We start from the raw sequence: 25,716 nt of genomic DNA, 5'->3' as shown, positions 1-25,716 counted from the left end.
ACATTTTTCAGCACAGATCTCAGTTTTCCCATCTCGTAGAGATTTATACCTCATAATAGTCCTCGGATTCATAATTAAAATGAGGTTTTAAAAATAATACAGGTACAACACAACATTAGAACTAATGGAAGCTTTGTCATGTCAAAATGATGGAGACGTGGTTACAAGGAAAACTGGCAATCATTTACGTACCATGTTGATGGCATTCACAGGCCCAATGCTGTTTACATACATGTCAGTGTGAATTATTGTTGGTTTAACTGGAAGAGAAACACAAGAATCAGTGAAATGAATGAAGGTCAAAGTCAAATACATGGAAGTCAAACAATCATATTATTATAGTACTTCTCCTGGATAGCTGTGGTTGCCTCACATTTAAATGTGCATATCCAATAAATATAGATTTGCAGCAATGTCTTCAGTTTGAAATTAGCTGGAGACACTTTGAGACAAATCCTTGTATCACTTATTCTATCAGAACTAATTCCCTTATGCTATGAGAACAAATACTGAAACCGATGTTGTTAGCTTAGAGTGACTCATATCTAACTGAGAGGATGTATATTTTGTGTCAGGTCACAGCAACACATCTGACAAAACACTATCAGTGAGAACAAACATTTTTCTTATGGTGTTTTGGACCACTTGTTTTACATTATAATGCCAAATGCAACGTGATTGCTGTTGCCTGCAGAGGTGGCTGTAGGCAACTAGCAATTTTAGGAGCCCAAAGCAAAATTAATACTCAAGGCTCTCAAACAGAAATGAAGAACAGTTGTTAGAATAAATTTATTTTGAAATTACTCTATTGTAGCTTTATTATTCTTATACACCTTGACTAAAACATGATGTTTTTTCTCAATTGCTTTTAAGAATGTCTTCTTCCTCTCTGTTTCTGGAGTCTTGGATTGGGAGAATAAGTTCCTCTGCTAATTTACACTGTATATGTACATTGAAGGTTAAAGACTCATGTTATCCCCCACTGTGAAAAATTCCTTCGTTTATAAGCCTCTATAAACTTGTTAGAAACAGCTTCCTTCATTAACCTTGCTGCTCTCTGCTTTCCTGGGCCTTCCTCAGCCATGAAATCTCCCTGCTTTTTTCTATAATCTTATTACTGCTGCATCCTCTTCTCCAGAGCTATTGTCTGCCTGTGCTGTGCACATGTGGGGCTTCTCAAACACATTTGCAGCAATTCAGATTTTTCTCTTTGAGCTCCCTCAGTAATCAGTGGAGAGGAAGATTCGTGTAAAAGGTGATTCAGTCAGATAAGACTTCCTTACGAGTCCAGATTTAGGTCTATATACTTATACTGGTTGTGGGAAACATTTGGGGAGACTGGCCTTGCCTGACTGCAGTTATTTTTTGTGAACCTCTTTCTCTGTGCCCCATTCATTCCCCTGTTACCTCGTGCCCTGCAGTGCAAGTCAGGGCCCAGGCTGGATCAGCCAGTGCAGACCTGCTGCCATTGGAGGCTCTGTATCCATCACATCATACAAGGATCAGGCTGTGGTATCCTCTTTTTGACCTTCCTTTTCAATATATTATTTGTGATTCTCTAACACCCTCACTTAGGTATAAAAAGATGATAAAAACTTGCTTTTTCAGTCCCCAGAAGTTAAATTTAGAACTTCCTATGCAGGTAGATCATTACAGGCAGCCTGATTCAGCAATTAACAACAGTCTTATCAGATGTTTTAGGATAGATTCAGCAATCTTAATTTATGTCAGCTTCCAAATTCATGACTGCTTTTCATGCCTCTGATGTTTTACTGCATTGTATTTTATTCTCATAACTACTTTGAATGGATTTTGCTTCCTGTGTGCAATCATATGACATAGAAATTGTTTCTCTTCACTGCTTAATCCAAAGTTGTCTAGAAAGAAAACCAACATACCTCCTATGTCAGGTCTCAACTTGTTGTCATATCCTTCCAGCAAGCCATTTAAAATAAGAGTCACATCACTCTCATGGACTTTGGGAGTCAAAACCCAAGTCTTATTTGAAGTGTAATCTTCATAATCATCATCTCCCTTTTGGGTGGAACTAATAAAGAAACAAAATTGAAGAAATAGCCTTGAAAAATACAAATTGACAGGTAACTTTTTTGGGACACAAAACACACCCACTTCAGGCTTTAATAATACTGTACAAAACATTGAAAAATTGCCTGCTTTATAAAAGGAGACTCCCAGTAAAGGTGCCATGTAACAGTTGAGGTTACAGTTCACTTTAGCAGCATTTCCTTCTAGTACAGTTGATACCACATTCAGTCTACTCGAAGGAACATCAGTGCTTATCACCTTTGCTGCGCCTATTTTTTCTCTCACTGCCTCAGGTGGGACCTGTTATGAAACAAATCTAATTGTCACTCAGCTTATGCAACTCTCCCCCAAAATATCACTTATTATGTACACAGCGTTGTTGCATTACTTCTCTTGGAGAGAATGATTTGATGCACCACATAACTGACATGACTGATAATTAGATTCATTCAAACTAACTGTCACACAGCTTTTCTCCACTCTGATGAACTTGAGCCTATTGTGATTTTGGAAAGTTCAGCACAAATTTTTGCCAAGGGTTTTCAATTTCACTTTTGCTAACCAGAACCCAGAGAGGATAAAAAGTCTGTCTGCTAGTTGTTTCTGCTACTGAGCAGGATGACAGCAGATCTAATTCAACCTGCTTATCACAGTGAAAAGAAAAAAAAAGCAAGTTAGGAGTCAGAAATGTGTAGACTGGTCTTAATGGATGTTTTGTTTTCTCAAAATCTGTGCCTCCAGTTCTAAAGGAGAATATAGAAACTACTTCAGGATATGACAGAATCAGATATTTTAATTTCAGAATGTCAGTGGTAATCAGCTGAACAGTGCTAGGCAACTGTTTTTTGCATAGTATACCAGTGTCCTTCTTTCCTGACCTGCTTCTTTGACAAAGTTTGAACACTGCTGGATATGAAAAATCTTAATGATACTACAAATTTCTTAAGCCAGCGGGTAGAACTTGGATACAAATGGGTTAAAAGCAGAAAATTTAATTATTTTCCCATTTCAGCCGGAATCTGTACAGGAGTGGGAAAGAGCTCAAAGAAGTAGATTCTTCTGAGGCCTGGGTGTTGTGCTTGGCACACGAGATTGAAAGAGGCCCAGCTGGCCATGGGTGCAGCATTGCAGGGAGGAGTGGGCCCAGAGTCTGAGAGCACCACTCCCTTACCAGCAACCTTAGTGAGGTTGTGCCCACTCGTCCCTGCAGTGTTCTCCTGCTGCATCCAGCTTGGACCTACTCAGAATGGATGGCCTGAAGGCTCTCCCGTGTTGGGCTTTGGGAGCTGTAAACCAGCTGCACAAATACAACTGAACTATGAAAGGGGTTTTGGGTCCTTTCTTCCCCATGGGCACAACCTGACAGGACAAAGCCACAACACATCTGTGCCTCTGCGTGTAAGACTCTGCTCCCTGGGAGGTGCTGAAGGTACAGTGACATTTGAAGCAGCCTGAGACTGTGCACAGGGAATGTGTAGCATGAAGAGAGAGCCAGACTTGCACTGCATCGAGTTGAGCTTGGATTGGTTAATCTGTGCCTTCGTTCCATGTCCTGAATTCCACTGAGTGCAGCCTCCAGGCACCCCTAAGCCACCCAGCACCAGTGCTATGAACCTGGGAGCTTCAGCTTCCCAGCTCAAGAGCTATCAACCCAACTTCTTCCTTCTGGCTGCACAAGCCTGAGCCTTTTACAGGCAGTGAAAAGCAGAGTTTTAATTGGGTATATGCTCGTACTGACAAACAGACCAATATAATTAAATTGGGGAAATTTGTTTATTCAGCTGTCTGGAGTTCAAAGTTCTAATTATAATTTAAAGGAACATAACTGAAGCCAAGTTCTTTCTCTTGGAGGAAAGAAAACCTTTCTAAATAAAGTCTTTGCAAACAGAAGGCACTAGATTATATGTTTTCAAACCATGCAAAGATAATGAAGAAATACAACTTTATGTATAAAAGGCCATATTCCTGTTTTATAACCAAATAAACATTCATTCTCTGAAAAGAATATAATTTTCTGAATGGAAAAGAAAAAGTAAATCAAATTCATGCTTTCATAAAGGCAAGGTGTTACTGAATATCAATGTGATGAGAAAGCTTCAAAACAGCTAGTTAGTAGAATCTGGTGTCCTAGAGAGTGCAAGATCTGGAGTAGGTTTGTCTAGTGGTTTTCTCAAATCTAGAACAACCTTATTAAACAGCAGTCAAAAGTCACTAAAACTTCCATTTCTTCTTGGAAATTATTTGCATGAAAGAAATATCTACTTATTTGTTTGCTAATCTCTCATTTCAAGCCATTTTGGCAGCCACATCTCAAAAACCAGCAAATACTTTATGAGATCAGTGGGAGACAGAGGAGAGAGAACACAGCCAATGTAACTAGGGAAAAATGCCACTAAATGCCAGCTTTTATCAGAATTCCAAGAGGATCATAAGTTAGTATGGGTATGCAATTGTCTAAATGTGTCTCTGTGTAAACCTGCACACCAGCCAGAGCAACCTGAGGTGCATCTCTATCCAGATGAGCAGAGCTTTGGCCATGCCATGCTATTAATACTAATGAAAGTTAGAACGACAAAGCCCTTTTCATCTCCTTAAGACTTTCAGATCAGTCCTTCTCATTATATCATCTAAATTTTGCAAGAGCTTTTAATGTCCAGAACAAATTTGTTAAAGCCTAGATTATACCCAAATGTATATTGAAATCTGCTTTTATTTTTATGACTGTCAGAAGTTTTCAAATCTAGTAATATAGATATGAAAAGAAACATCTATTTACCTACTTGCAGATTACAGTAAAATTTTTGGAAGGTTAATGTTTCAGACACTGACACGAAATCTCAACAGTTGAGATATTCCCACTTGGACATTAATGCCATTGCAAGATATGTGCAAAACTGCTCTACATAGATCCGCTTCCCTAGCTGAAAAAGAGAAGGCTTAAGAGAGTCAGAACCCAAACTTGAAACTTCAAGCCAAAGAGTACTCGAAGTTAGAAGGCACTTTTGGAGGTCATCTGGTGCAATCCCTGCTCAGTTGGCCAGCTAAGCCTGTATGAGGTAGTTGTGATGGTAATTACTTACATATATATTTAACCATGAGTGTTTCACATTCAGGGGGCTCTTTGTATGACTCAAATTACCTGAAATACATCTTCACAAAGCAGAGAAAGGGCAGCAATCACTACATGCTAATAAGCATTTATTAATTTAGATTAGATTTTTTTGTATAACATGTGCAAAGATCTGTAAACTGGTATCTCACTCCACATTTACATAAAAACCTCATTCTTCCACTGAGCTTTTTACCATATCAGGTGTTAAACAGGAGTGAAAATTAATTTTAACTATTACTGAGAATTTTCTGTGGACCTTCACCCAAGAGTCAATTATCCTGCTGTTGCATTGCCATTTACAGTGTAGCAGTACTGAATAGCTAACAATTAGTTAGTTTAAATCCTATTAAAAATTTAAATTTATTTGTTGAAAAACTCTGGCCAATTTCATCTTTTATACAAAGTAGGCTATAGAAGTTATAAAGCCTTCAGCAAAGATTTAATAAACTACTTACATATAGAATGAGTTGTCCATTGAAAGCACCAATCTGTTCTACCTGTCAGGGAAGGACTGAAATGAGGCTTGTTACTTTACATAACAGCACTGTTTATTTAATGAAGAGTCAAGTTGAATTCATTCTCTGATGTGCATAAAGAATTACCTTAATCGATAGGTCGTACATTAGTCACGGTGATAATATGGTCACTGTGAGGGAAAGACACTGCAGGTTCCCACAGTGGATGCAGAGATGCTGTATGCAGATGTGACAGGTGAGGAGCATGCAGTGTCTCTGGCAGTCTGACAGTACCTGTGTTCTCTCTGGGGACTGCCAACCACGTTTGAAGCAAAGCCATCTCGATTGAAACAGAGCATGTTTGCACAAAGCTGTGTCCTGGATTCTCTCACCCTGTTCATGTTTCTAGGCTGTCCATTCGTATTGTTTAAATCCCAGGGCTATGCCCAGGATTGTGCTATTATCCTTACCATAAAAATCGATCCTATTTTCTCTTTTAGTACTAAATGTTCATCACAATACCCAATCTTCAATTTTCTCAGCACTGCAAATCATGTAATGTGGAGATTAATTTTTCCCAAATCATTTCTTACATTAAAGATGTAAACTCGGAATAATGCTTTGCTTAGAGAGGAAAAGAGGAGATCCAGTCATTTAACGCGAAATGATGTGGAGAAATTTGAACTACGAAATCGTGGAAATCATGTAGTCCTACTCCCTTCACCTAGAGTTGTGGTGCTGGTGCAACTACAATTCTGGATGGAGCTACGTTGAAGAGCCTGAAATCCTAGATTCCCAGAGTTTCCAGCAAAACTTGTTTCACACCTGGCCAAAAGAGAGTATAAGCTGTATTTTGGCCCTTTGATGTAGTCATGGAGTGAGGGAGGATGAGGAAGTTCACAGGAAGAAACTAAATAGTTTTGACCTCTACTCAGTATTTTGGGTAGGGTGGATCTTAGGTAGGTCACCTGTAGAAGGTAGTTTATTTCCTAGGCAACTGCTTCTGCTACAGCTATCATGTCATGAACTATTCTAATCGTGTAAAGTATTTAAAACCTTGTCATGAAATGATTACTGCTTAAAAACAAAGCAAAGCTGAGTTTTTCTTTCATCCCTAAGTCACAGAGGTACTGAAGTGTACAAGGCAATAATTATTAAAATAATACTACAGTTCTCATAAGCTGAAACATTAGGATTACATGGGGACTGAGTACACAAGTCTCAAAATGGGTATTCAAGACCCAGAAATCACTAGAGGAGCACACATGAGTACTCCCAGCAGATGACTTCTCAGTCATCTTTACTGAGCATGAAGGCCCAGATTGCCAGCAATCACTCATTTCTGAGAACTGTGCCTACCCTGAGATTTAAAGGGTGCCTGGATCCCTGTGAACATTTCATCTCTTTTCCACTGAAGAGATGATACCTGGCAACACAGACCTATGTATCACACTGTGGATTTTACAAGCTTTCTTCTAGTCATTCAACAATTCACAGTATCTCACTGGTACTTTTCAGACATTTTGAGTAAAACAGTCCAATTCTTAAACCTCTTCACAGACTTCTAAAATATTATATGGCAATTATGGTTTTGTATTGGTCTCTGTAAAACTGTCAGTCACAGCAGCCTGGTTTATCCTATGGTCATTCTACATCTTCCCCAAGATATGCACTCACATCAACTACTGCACATAGCACATCATAAATTTTAGCTCTTCATAGTTATTGTTAAAGCATCTATTTGCCATATTTTCAGATTAAGCTCAATGTGGCTAAAGCAAGTGTTTATACAGAAATACTGAAAATGAAAAATTTAAGTTGGTTTAAGTTTTGTTTCCTTCCTGTATGTTCACAAAAACACCTCTTAAAAAAGCCCTTTGGAGTGCATTTATTGAGAGTTCTAACAATAAAACTTATCATTTGCAGTATTTACTCTGTTCTCTGGTTCACTATACTGAAAAATTGTAGTGCAATATTTGCATTGCACAACCAATTGGATTCAAGTTGTGAGTGACCATGAGGATTATTATTCCTTTTAAAATATTTCTAGTAGCAACAAAATGGTCACGGCAAGTTGTCACAAAAATTCCTGGAAACGGGGACCAGTGTTAGCAGTCCTGGCAAAGAACCAAAAGCTGAAATGTAGCACCCAGTCTAGAATCTGTTTCTTCAGCAGAAAGTTGAGGCACATTGTTAAATAAGTTGATAAAGGATTTCCACCTTCAGATCTATCAGAACAGACTCATGTAAATAATTGAAGCTGAATTCCACCACAATATGAACCTTTGGGTATGCACTGGAATCGTGTGCTACCCCTAGGGAGGATAACAAAGTGTAGAGGGTTGAAACAAACTTGTTTAGCCAGTAAGGAATAAGAAAGATAATTATAGAAACAAACATACATCATTAATTTTGAACAGCCTGAGCTTGAACTGCAGCATCTAGACTTCTGGAGGAGTGTAAGATGTGATCAGATGATTCAGATAAGTCTCCTTAACTTAAGATGATTATTTCCATTTTTTTGAGCTTGAATTTTGTGTGAATATATTTCCTTACATTTTGTTTACTGGAGGTTATATAATCCACTCCCATACCTGTTTTCACCATGGTTCTGGCTACTCATGTTAGTGGCAAGTGAAAGCATTAGAAACAAACAGAAAAGGTGGAAATAGGTTCAGATATTCTTCTGCATCACAGGGTTAGCTTGAGTTGATCTTCTGTTTTAGTTGAAATTTACCGGCTCTATCTAACTGTGAAAGGTGTAACCTTGGAATTACATGAACCTGAGAAGGTTTTTTTGTTTACCTTCCTCTTCTCTCCAGTTCTCTTCCTTCCCATCCTCTTCTTTCCTCCTTTTTTCTTTAAATTTATCTTCTTTTGAAACTGTTTTATGCATCTCTGCATGTGAAATCTAAGGCACTTGGAGCATGATTTTTGCCTGTTGCTATTACTCAGCTTCCCACTATAGCTGGGAAATCTCAAGAGAAGGAGTTAATGGCCATTACTGGAATGTGATTTGACTAGGTCTGTTTTAGTGTGAGCCCACTTCATTTTTCCTGGCTGTGTTTTATTGTATATAACTGTCATCTGTTAGTATTTTATGTGATTTCTTTTCCCCAATGATGTACATTGCTTTTAGAAAAGATTTCCTTAAAATCTCACTATATATTAAAAAGAGGAGTAAAAAGCTCAATTCTTTTCTCAGTGAGTCAAATTAGGAAAACATTGATGCCCTTCAGCCATCTATTTAAACAACATTAGCTCAAAAAACCCTATCCTATTGCTCAATTAGATTCGAGAAATAAAAAAATAGGTTCTTGTTCTGTACTAGTGCATGAGGCACTCATATTTGTGGCTTTTCAGAATTCTTGCACAATGTTTTTCTGTATTTTGTTTGCACAGTAATTTCACACAGAAGGAAGTCACTCCTGGAATCAGTCATTCATGATGTAGTCATCTTCTCATCACTATCTCCTAATGTTTAAAAACAAACATGTGAGGTGCTAGAAATGTCAGCAGTTTTGCTTATTGAGTAACACTCCTGAGCATTTTTTTTTAGATTTAAAATCCTTTTTTTTGTGTGTGTGTACTGATGTGAGCTACAAATTCAAGTTAAACTGAATATAAATCCTCGTTAGATTTCAATCTGTCATGGAATGTCTTTGTTCTTTTCTTCTCTGTCTTGGTACACAGCAAAGCACTATAATGAGGTGCTCCCAGTGTTGGGCTGGGAGTCAGGACCATTGAATGCTTACCCCAGTTAAAGGACTAGTGTCCTTCTCCTTGCTATGGTAAGCCAAGTGATACCATCTCTCCATGTAAGTGTAAACTACTTTTATAACATAAATAAGCACATAAATGTCCCTTATTATTTGTGTTTGATAAAGACTAGGTATGATGGTAAACCATCTAATTAGGAAGAAACAACCACTAACCATGCCTTAGGAAATGACATTGCATTGCACTTATCAGCAAGGTTAAAGCCTGTATCTTGGGTAAAGCAAGTGGGTCAGATAAGCCCTGAATGTTTAGAAAGCCAGTCAAAACTAAATGTGAAACCAGTATGGGTTTATTCGGAATATATTAATAATTCTTACTTCTCTTAGATCATGGAAGTGACTTTACTGGAATGTTTATTAGGTAGAAATATATCTTGATAAAGGAGCTGAATGAACAGAAAATAGCTGCTTAATACACATCATCATGTAGCTAACTCATTCACAAAATGACTGTAAGCAAATGGTAAAAACTAAACTGGTTTTTTGTTGTTTCTTTTTAAAACAATGCTTCTGATTTAATTTCATTTTTAATGCATGGTAACCAATAGTAACCCATGTGTTCCCACATAAACCAACTTATATCATGCAAGACGCTGTTTGCACTCATACTTATAAAACAGACTGTGCAGGGGTGGATGTGGAATTTAGTTCTGATAACAGGGTAGATGTGCGATAAATTAAGAACGTAAGGGGCAAACTAATGTCTCTATGTCAGCTGAGTAGGAAAATTGTCAACAAGTGTGCCTGTAATTCCCCTATGAATTTCATTTATTTTGATTAAATGGTGGGTTTGTTGTATAATTGATGGACTTTCCTTGGTGGTTGTTGCAATTGGAATGGCTTCATGTCAGGGTCTCCTTAATTCTGTGGGACATAAATATCCTAGTTTTAGGGTAAGGGCTGCTGGCACCTCTCCTGTAAAATGCACCCAGGCAGGGTTATCCAGTGGTACTGTCACCCCATGCCTGGTTAACCTCGAGAAAAGGAGGCTCGGTGGAGTCCTTACTGCTCTCTATGACTACTGAAAGGAGGTTGTAGCCAGGTGGGGATCAGCCTCTTCTGCAGGTAACAAGGGATAGCACGAGAGGAAACAACCTCAGGTTGGACCAGAGGAGGTTTAGCTCAGATATTAGGAAAAAAATTCTTCCCTGAAGCAGTTGTCAGGCATTGGAACAGACTGCCTAGAGAAGTGCTGGAGTCCCCATCCCTAGAAGTGCTCAAGGTGTGTGAGTGTGATACTTGGGGACACGGTGTGGTGGTGAACACGGCAGTGCTGGGTTAGTGGTGGGACTCAGTGATCCAGCCCTAATGATTACAGGATTCTGTGCCTCTCCCCCTCTGTGCTGCATTCCAGGTCCACTCCTCAATGCCTCTGCTGTTGTGCCAGGTTTGTATTTCTCCACACTAAATAGCCATGCCAGTAACTAGTTCTCCACAGAGCCACTGATTGTCACTATTGTTTGTATAAAACTCTGGTTGTACCATGCAAAAAGTCCAACAAATTAGCTGGAGATGTCTGGTCAATGAGCTAAATTGCTGTGGCAGCTAAACCAAGTCAAAAGAAGCTGTGGGCAGGTCAAGAGATGTTCATGCCCGGCCAAGCCTCTGTCCTGGGGCCTTGCAGGCTCAGTGCAGGGAGGGCCCGTGGTGAGCAGTGGCCACGCTGCATGGCAGGGCTGCCCACTGCCACTCACACTCCTGCCTTCCACAAGAAATAGGGATGCAAAGCTGCTACATCTTCCTTTCCTATTTGTGCCCCACTATGATAAATGTTTTCTAGCTCAATTTCAAGAAGAAATGCTGAGGTACAGAAAATTTTGTAAAAAAAAGAAATACTTAAGATATCTATTCCATAGAAAGAAAATCTCACTATTAACTATGTAGAACTTTTTATGCAAGAATATGAAAATCTTTTTCTGAAAAATGGTCAATTGTTTTAAAGGTACTAACTAATAAATAATATGGTGGCTCTGAACTTTATTTTAATGAGAAGAAACCATGCATGGGTTCACTCAGTGTCTTATTTATCTTTTTTGCCTTTCTATCAGTCTCCAGTAAGTAAAACGTAAAGCACAAACATGCAAATCCTACCTAGCTCTGAAGTTTTTGGCATTTGAGTGGGCTAGGCATAACGATCACTGCAAAGCCTGTCTTCCCATCTCTCACATTTGAATGTGACTATTAAGACTAGTCAAAACACTGGGAAAATAGCAGCAATTTCTATTCCAGACACATTCAAACATATATCTCCCAGGCTTTTCTTTTTCTCCCAGAAATATTTTGGCATACCTTTTTTGACTCTCGTCATCATAAGAGAATTTTATTTTATAAATTGTCATGGTTCTGATTATGGTCAGAGAAGTTTGTCTTTGTAAAAGTAAAGACACTTCTACAGAGAAAGCTACTAGAAACTTGTTTTATAAGTAGGTGTCATTCTGGGCTAGAGAAAGCTCCTCATAACTGGAAAAAAGGGCAAGATCAGAATAATAAATAAGTACAAACAGAAGCTGAGAGTGGGTTTGATTAATGTGTGCAACTGGCTACAAGGGTGAGAAATAGCAGTAGATGTAACCACAGACATATTCCAAAAGCATTATTTGGAAACATTGCTTTGGGAACCAAGTTTATACAGCACTGTTACTGATTTATTTCTGAAATTCCTGGAGAGAAGAAACCACATTAAGGTCTACAAGATGTCGACTCATATAACTAGAGTTTCAAAATATATTTAGCAATGGAATAATACAGAGTGCAGAAGATACTACAGAGAATGATACAAAGTCCAGAAACAGATACATGTGAAATTGTTTCCTTCAGTTTGAAGGATTATATAAGAAGATTTTTGTTTCTCCCCCTCTTCACTGCAGCTCTGTACTGTGGCTAAGCCAAAGGACCCACTAAATGTGCTCCAGAGACTGTTTCAAATGAAACCCAAAATGTCCATATATTCAGGCCACAATGTCCAGTTCCCCAGCAGGTTTCCTTGGCTCCTCCTCAAAAGCTCTGTGGAGGACCCCCCATGGCAGGACAGCAACAAGCTTTAAGGGTGAATGGATATAAGATGAAGCAGGGATATGGAGAGGTTCCCATCTGGCATTACTTGAATTAGTCCATTCCCACCTGTGGGGTCTCCATGGAAGAGATGTAAGCAGCAGCTACATGTGGTGTCATTTATGGATCTCGTACTCTGTGTGTGCTCTGAAGCAAGATGCAGGAAGGAATTTAGGGCAGCCACGCAAAGCCTCGTGGCAACTAAGAATAAGCTTGTTGGCAAAGTGCAGATGGTGTCAGACCTCATTTTCCATGGGTACAGAGAAGGCACCATGATGCTTCAGAGATTTTGTTGGTCCTTTATAGATCTTATCCAAACTGCATAATCAGGAACTTTTTAAAAACAAGAAGAGTCTTTCCATGACTTGAGCAGATGCTGATGGGACCATCAGGTGAGGATGGACACTTGAAAACTTGGAAAGAGTGCAAACCCCTAAAATTAATGGGACAGGAGTAGAAGCTAAGGAAGAGTAAAGAAGTTTTACTAGTCATAGCATATCTCCCACATGAATAAATCCATCTTCAGTTTCCTTTTCTACAGATCCAGCAGCTTTCTATGAGCTGCAGACACGCAGAGTAACAGGCAGAGTATTGACAATAAGAAATTCCACTGGAAGCCACTAAAGCAAAACTTCTACATGCAATCTGTCCTCCTGAGATCCCAGGGAATTTGGCAAACACACCTCGAGATAATTTGTTAAATAAAGAAACAGGTGCTATTCTAAGCTCTACAGTTTTCCAAGACAGATTACCAAAGAAATAATTTAGAAGACAGGACATAATTGGAATAGACTTTCTGGCAAGTGTTGCATTTTTAGCTTATATCTGTCAGATTTTCCAGGATTATGCTTTCCATACTGCCAGCTGCTCCGTATTCTCATCCTGATGCAGAAAACTATGTTGGTAAACATTTAAACACAAATGAAAGTGTTTTCCTGGCTAAGGGCTTGAATGTTAAAGCCTTGCTGAACTGAACCCTGGTTTAGCTGCCTCAGCCTGTTTTCCCAGGTGTCACTGCAGACATGACACCTTTGTTGACGAAATACATTCTTTACTTGCTGTTTGGAAGTCTTGCTCACAAACTCTAATGGGAGGTCCTATTTAAAATAAGTACTATTTATGACTGGACATAATTTTACTATTAAACTTCTGGATTTTTTCATTATATCCTTTCATTACTGTTTAATTGAGGAGCTCAGATCATGGCATATGCAGGTAATGATTGCAGATAACAAATGTTTCTCAGTTTTTGGTCTGAATATATATTGCATTGAATTCAATCCCCTCTGTGCTTATCCACCACAGAGATATTAAGAGAGACAGTGGTTTGGGGATGGAAACAGAAGAATTGTTTTTACGGATATAGTATCTTCTATCTTTCTTCTTTTCTTTTTCTCTTTCTTAACAAACTATATAGTTTAAGCTGCAAACAATTTCTCTCCTAGTACTCCCCATAAGTCTTCTCATACTCAGAACTTCTTCAAAGTTACCATGTAAGCTGAAATTCTTGGTTTCTGGCCAAGGGATAATTTTATTTCAAAGCTTAAAATAAAATCCAATTTTTGAAATCTGTAAAGTTTAAAACCAAATCTATATATGAGTTGTTTTCATACACATAATCCCTAAATGACTGAATAGTAAATTCTGGAACTCATTATAGAAATAATCCTTATTAAGATGTATACCACAGTAAAAGTGATTCGCTATTAAGAAGTTAAAATGTATTCAGTGGGTATAAAAGTGGTTAAAAATGGTTGGATATTAATAGCAAGTAATTTGGAATTGCTTAATTTAATTTCTGAGAAATGAACTCTCTGGAGACAGTGGTGGCATATTATGGCATATTGAGTTTATCTGGGCAAAACAGAGGCACCTGAGATTTACATTTTGACATCAAGGAGGCAGTCGTGGATCTGTATCACAAAAACCAGTGGCAGACAGGAATAAGCCTTGTTAGTTATGGTAGACATAGAAGTTAAGGATTTGGCCCTAAAGATTTGTCATGACTTTAATCTCATGTGCTACATTACATTAGACCTTTATTAAGGTTTTAAGTAATATTAAGTGCATGCTTTAAGTCTTTAAGACAGCTTAGTGAGATGTTTTAGCATTTCCTGGAGAAAACAGGAAATAAAATGGAAAAGGTCATTGCTAATGTATTGTTTATTTTTGTTGCCCCAAAGAGCTTACAAATACCTGATATGTTTAGTCAGTACAATATGTCTGTGGTTTGTAGTTAATTATTTGGGTTCAATAAAAGAGTAGCAATATTTGTATTTGTATTCTAAGGACCTCCAAGCATTTTACCACTGGTAACCTTTCCTTCTTCCAAATTCTTACCTTCCCAGAAAATAATTTCTTTACTACATTACAATACAAAATTGTAATGCTCAAACATATTTGGGGTGACAGCCCTCATGGGCTGCAGGAGCAGATTGTATCATTTATGTTATATAACAGAAGCCAAAAGGTGTCTTTTCAGTATTAGTTCAGACACTAAGACAGTTCTTGGTAGTGTAAATATCATTACATGGGTCACACACTTCATCTTCTTTCTCAAGCCACTACGAGCTTTCTCACTTGTGTTCTTGTTGGGGTGTGGCATCTCTCTGGCCTCTGACTTCCAAAAATACACCCAGGCTCTCTGCACTTCATGCAAACAGTTGTCCTGCGTTTGTCATCTTCATTAATTTGAACGTAACCACTCATCTTCCTAATCCCTGTGCTGGTTTTCTATTTGAAGCATAGCAGGCTTCTTGTCTCTGTTAAAGATGATGTGAAATTCCAGCCTTCCCAATTCGCTTCCAGACCTCCTTCAATTCTGCCTCCTATTCACAGCAACTGTAGAGCCTTTTTGGGCTCATAGCTACAGCCCTTACTGAACTAGGGAACTCTAAGGGCTCTCAGTAATTCATCTGAGATGGTCAAGCTGACTGTCATTTTAATCATATATAAAGTGTTTGGTGGCATTCTCCATTCCCTGACATTTTTGTGCCTGTTTGCCTTTCCTGTTGGATCTCTTTGGGCAATGCTTTCACAGATGGTTTGAAAATATTGGCCAACACCACAAATAAGCACAAACTACTGGTCTGAATATAGAATTACATTATTGATTTTTGGGGGTCAAGTGTTTATTTTTCTGCACAAAGACTCAGTTTGGATGCTTAAATTTTGGAAGGATGTCTCTTAGGCCTATAAAAGTAGAAACCAGAGGCATTACTGAGGATAGCAGAAGAGGAAAAATGATTGCAGACTCCTCAATGAACTGTTTTCCCTTGCCTGCATCAGTATCTGCCATGCATCTAACTGAAGCCTTTTTAGTGTTAATCTGCACTGCAAAGTCTTCTCTGTCTTCATCAGTTTTTGGAGACAAAAAGCAGAGTACACCCTCTCATAGGATATACACAAAATGGCCAAGAGATAACTGATCTCTTTGATCATTGTGAGTACAATTTATTCTGGTTTGGTGACACGGTTCTCTGGCTTTAGCAAACATAGGCATGGTTCAGTAGGTTCCCAAAGTGCATTATTACTTGATAATATATTGAATAATACATTGATTAGTTTAGTAAGGCTTTCTAGCATTATCTGATTAATTGTTCTTAATTATTCTCTTTCTCATTCTTTCTCCTTCTACCTCTTTTTTGCTCATGAAAAATAATCTAAGGGAATTAAATGAAAGTGGAATTCAGTAGATAATCCTCAATCTGTTGCAGCAGGCAGATTTCTGTTTGGATTTGAAGATATCTTGCTATGGATCAACGAAAGCTTCATATGACCAGAACATGCTATTTGTGTTACACAATATAACACTGAATCACTATTGAAGGAAAACACTTGTTTTCTCAGATCACCCACTTTTTTCTGGGGAATTCTGGCAGAAGGTTTTTTTAGGTATGTATGAGATCCTCTTTAAGATGCATTTCTCATCAATGTATAGAACCAGAAGTATTTTTCAGTACAACACAGAGCATTGCAAAAACTTAAGATGATATATAGCTCAGAAAAAATCTAGCCTTTCGTCTCAAGGGTTCTCACCAAAGTCTAAGATGACATTCAGTAAAAAATACAATTTCATACATGATTACCTGCTTCATTTGGAAAGAGTTAATGCAAGCATAAAAAGTTAATAACTTCTTATTCCATTCCTTCCAAATACTCATTATTATCCTTCATTTCTTTTAAATATATTTTTCCCATATATTGATCTTTTATTTTTGGTAATAATCTGTACATGTTGTCTTAGGTATTGTAAAAATGCTATTTCTTAAATATTTTCCTGTTTATCTGCAACCAGATGAAAGTTCTATCTTGTAAGAGTAATATTTAGTCTCATATACAATGGCCAGATTTCACAGCTATTGTATTTCAGTGAATATGTGTGGAAATGTCATTCCACTAAATCTGAAACAATAGAAGTGATCCTCTAGGTGTAAAAATCTGACACAGGAGTGTTTTTCTTCATTAATGGTGATATTCCATTGCACTGAGATTGTATAAATTACTGAATTTCTATTACCTGCTCTTACTTCTCAGTAACCACAATGTAATCATTACCCTGGGTCAAGCCACCAATATATTGAGCCACGTATTTTGCATCTGGCAGATGTCAATAGCAGAAACTAAGAGCAAAAGAAAAGGGCAGAAATATCCCTGCCAAAATCTCTCCTCTTCCAGAAACATGAAGATAGAGATTTCCTGTAATGGAATGTTAGCATTGAGTTCAGTAGATTTTGAAATATTTTTTTTCTCTTTGAATCTATATAAATACTGGACCCTGCATTACCTCACTTACTAAAAAAAACCAACCATTTTCCTAAGTTTTCAGGCAGCCAGGGATCATTTCATTGGGTGCTCTATGCCATTTACATAAGAGAGAACAAGTAATACTGCTGTAGCCAACTTTTTCTATGTTGCTTAGGACATCACATGAAGAAACATTATGCAGCTGAGGTAGTCATTTACATGGGAAGGTGTTTGCTACATTTCTCTTCTTATGCAGTCACTGGTGGTTTTCAGCAGCATTAAAGCCTCCTTTTTTGACAGCAGTTGTGTTAAAAATATTACTGTTATATAAACAAGAGAATATCACCGTGTGTCAGACTGAATACCCAATATTCAGTCTGACCAGACTCGTATATTAATTTCCTGTCATAACTATAAAATACTCCAGAATCACACTAGATATAATCCTCACTGTTCTCTCAATACTTTTGTCAACCTACCACCTTCGGCCCTCTTTTACCTCAGTTTTTCTCAGCCAGCTGGCAGGTGCTGGAACTCGTGAAAATATGTACCCACTATCTCCCTCTTCCCACTCTTTTTTCATATGGATGAAAAAAAAATATATAGCTTTTTGCAAATTTCTCACATTGAAGAAGGTGGTTACACATTCTGATATAAATTAAGTTCTAACCCCTTCGTATGACAAGTTTAAAAGCAAGTAATATTGTGTTCTGTTTTGCTGTTTTCTCCACTTTCTGGCTTAGTGTGAAGCTGAATTTCTTCTTAATTTGAAGAATTAAACTAGCAGGTTACTTCTGGACATTACAAATAGAAAACCAGACCCAAAAAACAGCAAAGCTCCCACTTACTGCACCAGAGCTCTTCTGAGCCAGGAGCTCACCTGAATAAAATGCCTGCAAAGACACTGCCTCTCCACAGGCATATACACCTGCTGAATTCAGACTCTCGTGGGATGCTTCTTGTTAGGACTGGGACAATTTGGGCCATAATCAGTATGAAAAGGAAGGATGCAATGAATGTTAAATTTTAAGTCATCAAAAGTCACTCTTCATATTGAGTCTAAAGTTTAAAAACAATAGGTGCATCTAGACTATACACTTTATACTGTTCCTTTCTCATCTTTTCATCAGCTGAAATAGCTCTTCACCCTCATTTTTGTGTGTTGGATATTTTCACTAGGGGCAGTTGTAGTCCCTAATTTCATGAGTTTGGTTTTAGTCTCATTTTTTGAGATAGGCTCTTCCTTACGTAATAATAATAATTATAGTTACCTGACTATGGCAATGGACTCTCTTTTTCTGTAATTTATGGTTCTTTCCAGGTACTTTCTGCATTCTTTTTATACTTCATATGTATCTTGTTCTAAGTAAACAACCTCCTCCTTTCAGCCCAGAAAGCATATGTATACTTCCAGTGAAGTTACCTGAATGTCCATTTCTATCATCAGTTGTCATATCTTTTCTAAAAGAAAATAAACGTCTCTTTCTCTTTTACTGCCAGAAAGCCTAGCTCTTGTTCAGAACTTCAGTTCAGACAAAACAAGCCCTGTTTGTGAATGGAGAAATCCCTTTACGTTCAGAGGGCCAGGACAAAACCTATGTGCCATTTAAGATCAGTTTACATTAGTCTGTGGACTGGAGTGTAAAGCTTATGTTGATCTTCTATGTAGAATAGAAAAGCAGGAATGAAGGAAGAAGTGTTTAGAGCTATCAGTTGGCTGGGATGTAGGTTGAGAGCTTTCTGCAAAAAAATAAAAGCATTATGCAGTGTAAGAAACACTTTTTGAAGATCCTTCCTGAGTTATAATTTAACTTTGGGTGATTTCCCAGTTCTTATGAGCATATAGCCACTTGTAAGAATCTATCCTGGATATGTCTTGGCTTTTCCTTCAGCAACAGACTGACTTCAGTGGATCAGGGATTACTGAGAGGATAAAACGAGGCTTGACATGTGAGAAGATTCCCAGAACTGCTGACATTTTCAGTACTAGGTATAAGATAGGGTGTGGATTTCTTAGTAAGCAAACCTGGAAAAATGGACAATTAAACTTTATCATTTGTGTTAAAATGGATTTGTATTGCAATAATAGCCTGCTAAAAATGTTCGACCCTAGACAGGCTATGAAGGATGAAAATTAAAAACCCCCTTCAGTTCTGACATCCTATGTCAGGTTTTGGTTTAGGTTTTTGTGTGTGTCTATTTTTGCGTATGTATCCAGACTCTTTTCAGTGGTGCCCAGCAACAGGACGAGGAGCAATGGCCATAAACTAAAACACAAGAACTTCCACACTAACATGAGGAAGAACTTTACACTGAGGCTGGCAGAGCACTGGAACAGCTGTCCAGCGAGGGTGTGGAGTCTCCCTCTCTGGAGACATTTCAAACCCACCTGGACACGTTCCTGCGTCACCTGTTCCAGGTGACCCTGCCTTGGCAGGGGGTTGGACTGGATGGTCTCCAGAGGTCCCTTCCAACCCTGAATATTCTGTGCTTCTGTGATTTTCAAAGCCTGAATTGGTATTAATCAAGCCCCAGGCTAGCTGACTGTTCTCAGTTCCATTCTCACATGAGCCATTTATTTTCTGTATAAGGCTGTGAGTGGGGCTGCAGGTCCAATAGTCTGCAGAGCTGCAGCTGAGACTGTCCCAGTGAGGCAGATAACCACAGCACACTCTGGTTATCCTGTTGAATGCTAAAAAATAAATAATCAAACGATCACCCCAATAGAATCTTTGTATTTAGAAATATATAGAACTTGTGCAGCTGGAGTAGCTGATACCAGCTGTTAGAAGGGAAAGGCTGCAGGGTTCTGAGCCAGCTTCAAATGAGCCACAGCATCTCACTGCAGGACAGTGCCAGTCAGAGCTACTGACCTTTAAACTGCCTCTGCTTTGGAGCTGACTTGAATATATGTCTACAAGGTATTACTTAATTTTCAAATCTACTTTAGATCTGGGGGTTTGGTACTCTTTTTATGACAATGGTAGTTGTTCCAAGTTTGTGTCCCAGCATTACAGCTGACAGCAGTCAGGAATGCAGCATGCTTATGAAAAACTCAAAGGCAGTCTCACGCTCCTTGCCACTCTGGACATGTTTAAGTAGTGAGCAGGTCTGGTGTCTGTACAGCCTCAGCTCTGCTGACACAAACACTGTAGTGTATTAAATATTCAACTTCATACTATCATAGGCAAGGATAAAGTCCTATTTTAACAGCACCTAGATTCACATCTTCTGTCATGACACTTCTTTAAAGGGAACCATTCCTTGTGAATTGAGAGATCATCTCTTGCTGAGCAGCTCCTTATTTTTGACTCAGTATTTAGTGCTGTATGCTGTGTGGAAGTATCAGAAGTATATGAATAACTACAGCTACAGGAATACCACCAAACAGATGTCAGCAAGTTTTATAGTAATTCTAAATGACTGTCCATCTGGGGGATACCCATGCCCCTTTTAATTCCCATTTCTACCATATCACTTTACAAGAGCAAAACAATTTTATTTACACCCATGTTCAGTAATTTACTAATAAAAATACGTTTCACAAAGGCACCAAACTATTTTGGTGCTAAAATGATTATGGATTTTTTTGATCAGTCCTGACAGTTTTTGGTTTTAGGTATGTAACTACAGCATATAAACATTGCCATGATGCTACCTGAGCACTCACAAGTGAAAAAATAAAAGTTGCTGGTGTTCCACATTTTCCATCTGGACATTACTTTGCACTGTATTCATGTGGATTTTGCTGACAATTGGTTAAAGTTAAAGACTCTGCAAAAAAACCTAATAAACACTGTATGCAAATCATGTGCAGAGTATAGCTTTAAATAATTTTAAACTTTGCTGGTGAATTCTGTTATATGTAATGTTAAATACCTACTGTTGTCCAATAAGGGTAATCAAATAATTAATTCCAATTAAACCACATATTAGGGTGTGCAAATATTAGTTTATTATATTTCTAATTTTAAACTGTCTCTTAATCCTAAGATTTTTTATGCACAATTTTCAGAAATTTGGAGCTTAGTTTGACTAATTTTCACTGAAACACAGCTTCAGTCAATGTGATGGACTGCCCAATGCTGTTACAGTAGTCTCAGTGCTAAGATGATGAGGAACAGCAAGAAGTTTGCAGTACAGTTATGTATGTCAAGAAACAAATTGTAAGAAAGTACTTCCTAAAACTTTAATGTACCCAATTGTAAGGATGTACTCTGTGCATGGAATAAATCTGACACAAGTTCTTGTGAAGGTAAAATATTCCAGTGCTGTAATACGGCATTTGTTCAAATCATGGTTTGCTGAGGTCAAAGCCAGAATTTTAGTTATTTCCATTAATGCCTAGTGATGTCTTGACTTTTCTTTCTTTAATCTTGCAAATGTCAACAACTTTGCAACAATAAATTTCTCAATATAGTATTTTCTGTATTAATAGAGTTCAAACTTCTGCACAGTACTAGTAATCAACATTTATGTGTTCAATTACTTTGATCAGATTCTGCAAATACTTAAACCTCTGTGTGTATTCTGATTGATGTCAACACATTTACTCAGATGCATAACATGGAGCACTTTTGTTGGCGTTCAGCTGCATTGGCCTTCCAGAATTTCAGACAAGTGACACATAATAAACGATATTGCTCTCCTTCTAAAGTGTTTGATTAGATTTTAACAAGGAAAATCTTTCATCCTGGCTATAAATAAATGGTATCTAAGTTCAACTTTTTATAACTCAGCCTTGGTCCATGAGTTTTCAAAACTACTTATAATAAGGCTTCTTCCACAATAGAAGTAGGAAATTGTTAGATTTCCTGATTGTTAGAATTAAAATAATATTTGCATGTTGGCTCATTTAAAATGTTTCTGTAAAGCACTATTTTCTCTTTACTTGTAGCTGTTTATTAGTATTTTTCTATTATATATTCTTTAAAATTATGAGGTCAAGAAACTGTCAGAGGAAACCATCTTAGCTATCGGATGGCTGTGAAAAGAAAACAGAACCTTTTGCTGAGATAAAACTTTAAGTTGCATTATGAAGGGGGTTTTTTAGAGCTTATGAAATAATTTTGGCAAAATTCCTCTCGGGTGATGCTATTCTGAAAGATGAGTGAAAAGAAGGAAGTATGTTAAAATAAGTATTTGAGATTATTTTAGTGGAAGTTTTATGTCAAAATAATTTGAGAACCTGTGTCATAAAATCCTGTAAAAACTCATTTTCCATTGCTGTATTCACATAGTAATCATAAATGGCTCTGTAAGGATCAGAGATACCTCACACTTGTCTTACTCCCAACAACCAGGTATCCCTCATGGTAGGCTCACCAAGTTTTATTTCACTTTCATTTTCAACCATTTTAACTTTCTTTTGACAGGAATTCTTTACAAAGCCCTTTTTTTGTGTGTGGGAAAAAAGTAATCTAAAACACAGCAACTTTTAATTTCCCTAGGCGATCATTTGGCCTTTTATTTGGCTTATAAGTAAGATTCTACCACTGCAGCTACAAAGTCTGATTTTTCTTAAACAAAACAGAAAAGCAAACAGAAAGAACACACTTTTCAGTATGGTAGTGTCCAGGTAAAGGGAGGGAAGAATCAAGAAGGTAAATTTGAATGAGAAGCCTGTGTTGACACAGCATTAAGAGTAGCAAAGAGAGCGGGCACTAACTTCTCAAACATATCAATGACAACATGGCTTATGCAGCTGTGAGGAACAGTCTGCTGCTGCTGGAAAGGCCAGGTACTTTGCAATGCAGTGCTATTTTCTCATCTAACCTGTTAAATGCACAGTCCACACATTTTTACAGGAATGTCTGATTCAGCGCAGTGCTTGGCACTGCAGCAATACTCCTGCCCTCCACTTTCATCCATGAACAACTCCTTCCTCTGCTCTTGAGATTTTTACCTCTTTACATTTCGGTATCTGACACACATATGCAGCACGCACAGGTCTTCCAACAGGACGTGTTGGTGTGGGGGGAAACGCTGTTGTAAACATCCATCTCATCTGGTCCGCGAACGCTATCGCAGCCTCCCGACAGCGGCCGGGAGCCGCCCGGGAGGGCTCTGAGGGAGCCGGTAGGGCTGTGCGGGGCCGGGAGGGCTGTGAGGCACCCGGGAGGGCTGTGAGGGACCCGTGAGGGCTCCGAGGCACCCGGGAGGGCTCTGACACACCCGGTAGGGCTGTGCGGGGCCGGGAGGGCTCTGAGGCACCCGGTAGGGCTCTGAAACACCCGGTAGGGCTGTGAGGGACCCAGGAGGGCTGTGAGGGACCCGGGAGGGCTGTGAGGGACCTGGGAAGGCTCTGAGGCACCCGGTAGGGCTCTGAAACACCCGGTAGGGCTGTGAGGGACCCGGGAGGGCTGTGAGGGACCTGGGAAGGCTCTGAGGCACCCGGTAGGGCTCTGAAACACCCGGGAGGGCTGTGAGGGACCCAGGAGGGCTGTGAGACACCCAGGAGGGCTGTGAGGGACCCGGGAGGGCTGTGAGGCACCCGGGAGGGCTGTGAGGCACCCGGGAGGGCTCTGAGGCACCCGGGAGGGCTCTGAGGCACCCGGGAAGGCTGTGAGGGACCCAGGAGGGCTGTGAGGCACCCGGGAAGGCTGTGAGGGACCCAGGAGGGCTGTGAGGCACCCGGGAGGGCTGTGCGGGTCCCGCATCCCTGTCCTTGGTGCTCGCCCTGCCCGCCGCTCGCAGCGCGCTGCCGCGGCCGCAGCCTCGCACAGCCATGATGGGTCTGCCCGCTCGGAGAAAACAAGCACGGATGCGCGGACATTCTGCCCCCAAAACACAGCTGCGTTAGAACTCCATGCATTGGAGCAAGCAATTAATTCAGAGATAAAAGGCTTCATTAATATGGCACCAAATTCTATGAACACCCCGGCATGTACCACCATCATACACGCCCGCCGCTCCCCTCCCTGGCCATGTCAGAGCGACAATTGTAAGAGAAATAAAACATTGCAAGATCAGAGCTGCTAGGAGATAGATGAATGCAATGCCACTACCCAAACCTCCGGCATTCTCACCGCAGATCTGCAGATTTGCAAACAGATTCTTCACCCCCCAGCCCTCCTTCCCCCCACCCCCTAACAGAATCAGAAAGCACATCTTACCACTGGATGAGAGAGAGGAACAGAAGTGCCCACACCATCATTTTGAGAGAAAATGCAGGATTCAAGAATGCAGTTCTCCCCAGGCTTGTTGGATTTGGAGGAATCATCTCTATTCCAATCCCCCCCCCCCCCAGCTTTTCCCCCCCTTTTCTCTTGGTTGCAGATGGATCCGTCCCCTTCTTTAATTTTTTTTTTGTAGTGGTTCTCCCCCCTCCCTACCGGGTCCCGTCAGTGGGATGAGACATTGCACCCAGCTGCGGGAATTAATATGCAGGGGGACAGAAATTAGATCTGCACAAGCCCTTTGCAGATATAATCAGAAAACGTCAGCTCAGGCAGCAGGCAGCAGCTTCCAGATCTAGGGAAATAATATAATTGGGAGAAAAGGAAAAAAATAAAACCCAAACAAAAAGCCAGAATCACAGACATTCACAGAATAAAAGCAGTCAAGGAAAGAAGCACATGCACATGCACGCATTTACGGAACCACTGACACACATGCAAGAAAAGCCAAAAGAGTAAGAAAGAGTAAATGGAGAAAAAAAAAAAAGAATGAAAGAATAAAGCAACGGAGCTTCTGCCTGAATGCAGATTAACTCTGAGGTCAAAGTGGAAATGATGCACTCTGCTGCAGCACAGATTAACACATGCGTGGTGTCAGTCAGGGTGCTTTTTAACCTTTGATTACACATATGCAGGCAGCCTGGATTTTCATTTTGGAGGCGAGAAGGATTTGGCAGGCATAAAAAAGGAGGTTGGAAAGAAAAGCTTGCCCTATGCTGCTGAGCATCCTCATTTTTCTAAACAGCCTGGAAATCGTGATTGCAAAGGAGGAAAAAAATGAAAGGATGGATGGGGGAGTGGAAAAGGGAGGGATGGTTGTTGCTAAGTGACTCAGGAAATGGGGAAAGCAGTATTGGTGGAGTCAGTATGAATGAGGTGAATTAGTGTGTGATAGGATTAGGGGAAATATGCAAGGTTTTTATCTCCCCTCCCCCTAATAAAATCAGACACAGGAAACACTTCCTGTCCAGAGGGGAAACACTAGATGACCATAAAAGCTGACCTGTGCCAAAGTTTGGAACCAGAATCCCAGGTTCTATTGTCCAAAATGCAATTTAGCAACTACTAGTGAAGTAAAAAATTCAAGGAATCTCATGATTTCCCAAAGTAAGAGCACCTCAGTTGAAAATAGGTACTTGGATCATGACCAACAATAACAAATTTTTTTACCTCCCCTATTTTTATTGCCTAAACCACAGCAACAAGCCTCCCCAATGCTGATTATGAACTGGTAGATTAATAGACTAACTTAATCATCAGAAACTGGGAGATGTGACCTGACACTGTTTCAGTTCAAAGCCCATCTTTCTAAAACTCAAGGGAGAAATAAAGAAATAATTATTCTAAAG

General features: G+C 39.3%; 1 protein-coding gene across 2 annotated transcripts in view; it reads right to left on the bottom strand.

Moving 5' to 3' along the window:
* Positions 1–25,263, bottom strand: part of GABRG2 (gamma-aminobutyric acid type A receptor subunit gamma2) — a 62,977-nt gene extending 37,714 nt beyond the window's left edge. Inside the window, exons 1-4 of one of the 2 annotated variants that reach the window (XM_032702827.1) lie at positions 24,983–25,259; positions 24,305–24,558; positions 1,899–2,047; positions 193–260 (exon numbers count right to left, since the gene is read on the bottom strand). In XM_032702827.1, the coding sequence (XP_032558718.1) occupies positions 193–260; positions 1,899–2,047; positions 24,305–24,411 (324 nt within the window). In that variant the 5' untranslated portion in view covers positions 24,412–24,558; positions 24,983–25,259. Of the gene's footprint in view, positions 1–192; positions 261–1,898; positions 2,048–24,304 lie in introns of both variants that reach the window. The other variant, XM_032702828.1, reaches the window with a different exon arrangement.
* Between the last annotated feature and the right edge of the window lie 453 nt (positions 25,264–25,716).

This window comes from Chiroxiphia lanceolata, chromosome 15, assembly GCF_009829145.1.
Source record: "Chiroxiphia lanceolata isolate bChiLan1 chromosome 15, bChiLan1.pri, whole genome shotgun sequence".
Lineage (NCBI taxonomy): Eukaryota > Metazoa > Chordata > Aves > Passeriformes > Pipridae > Chiroxiphia > Chiroxiphia lanceolata.
This window is presented reverse-complemented; position numbering and strand designations above follow the sequence as displayed.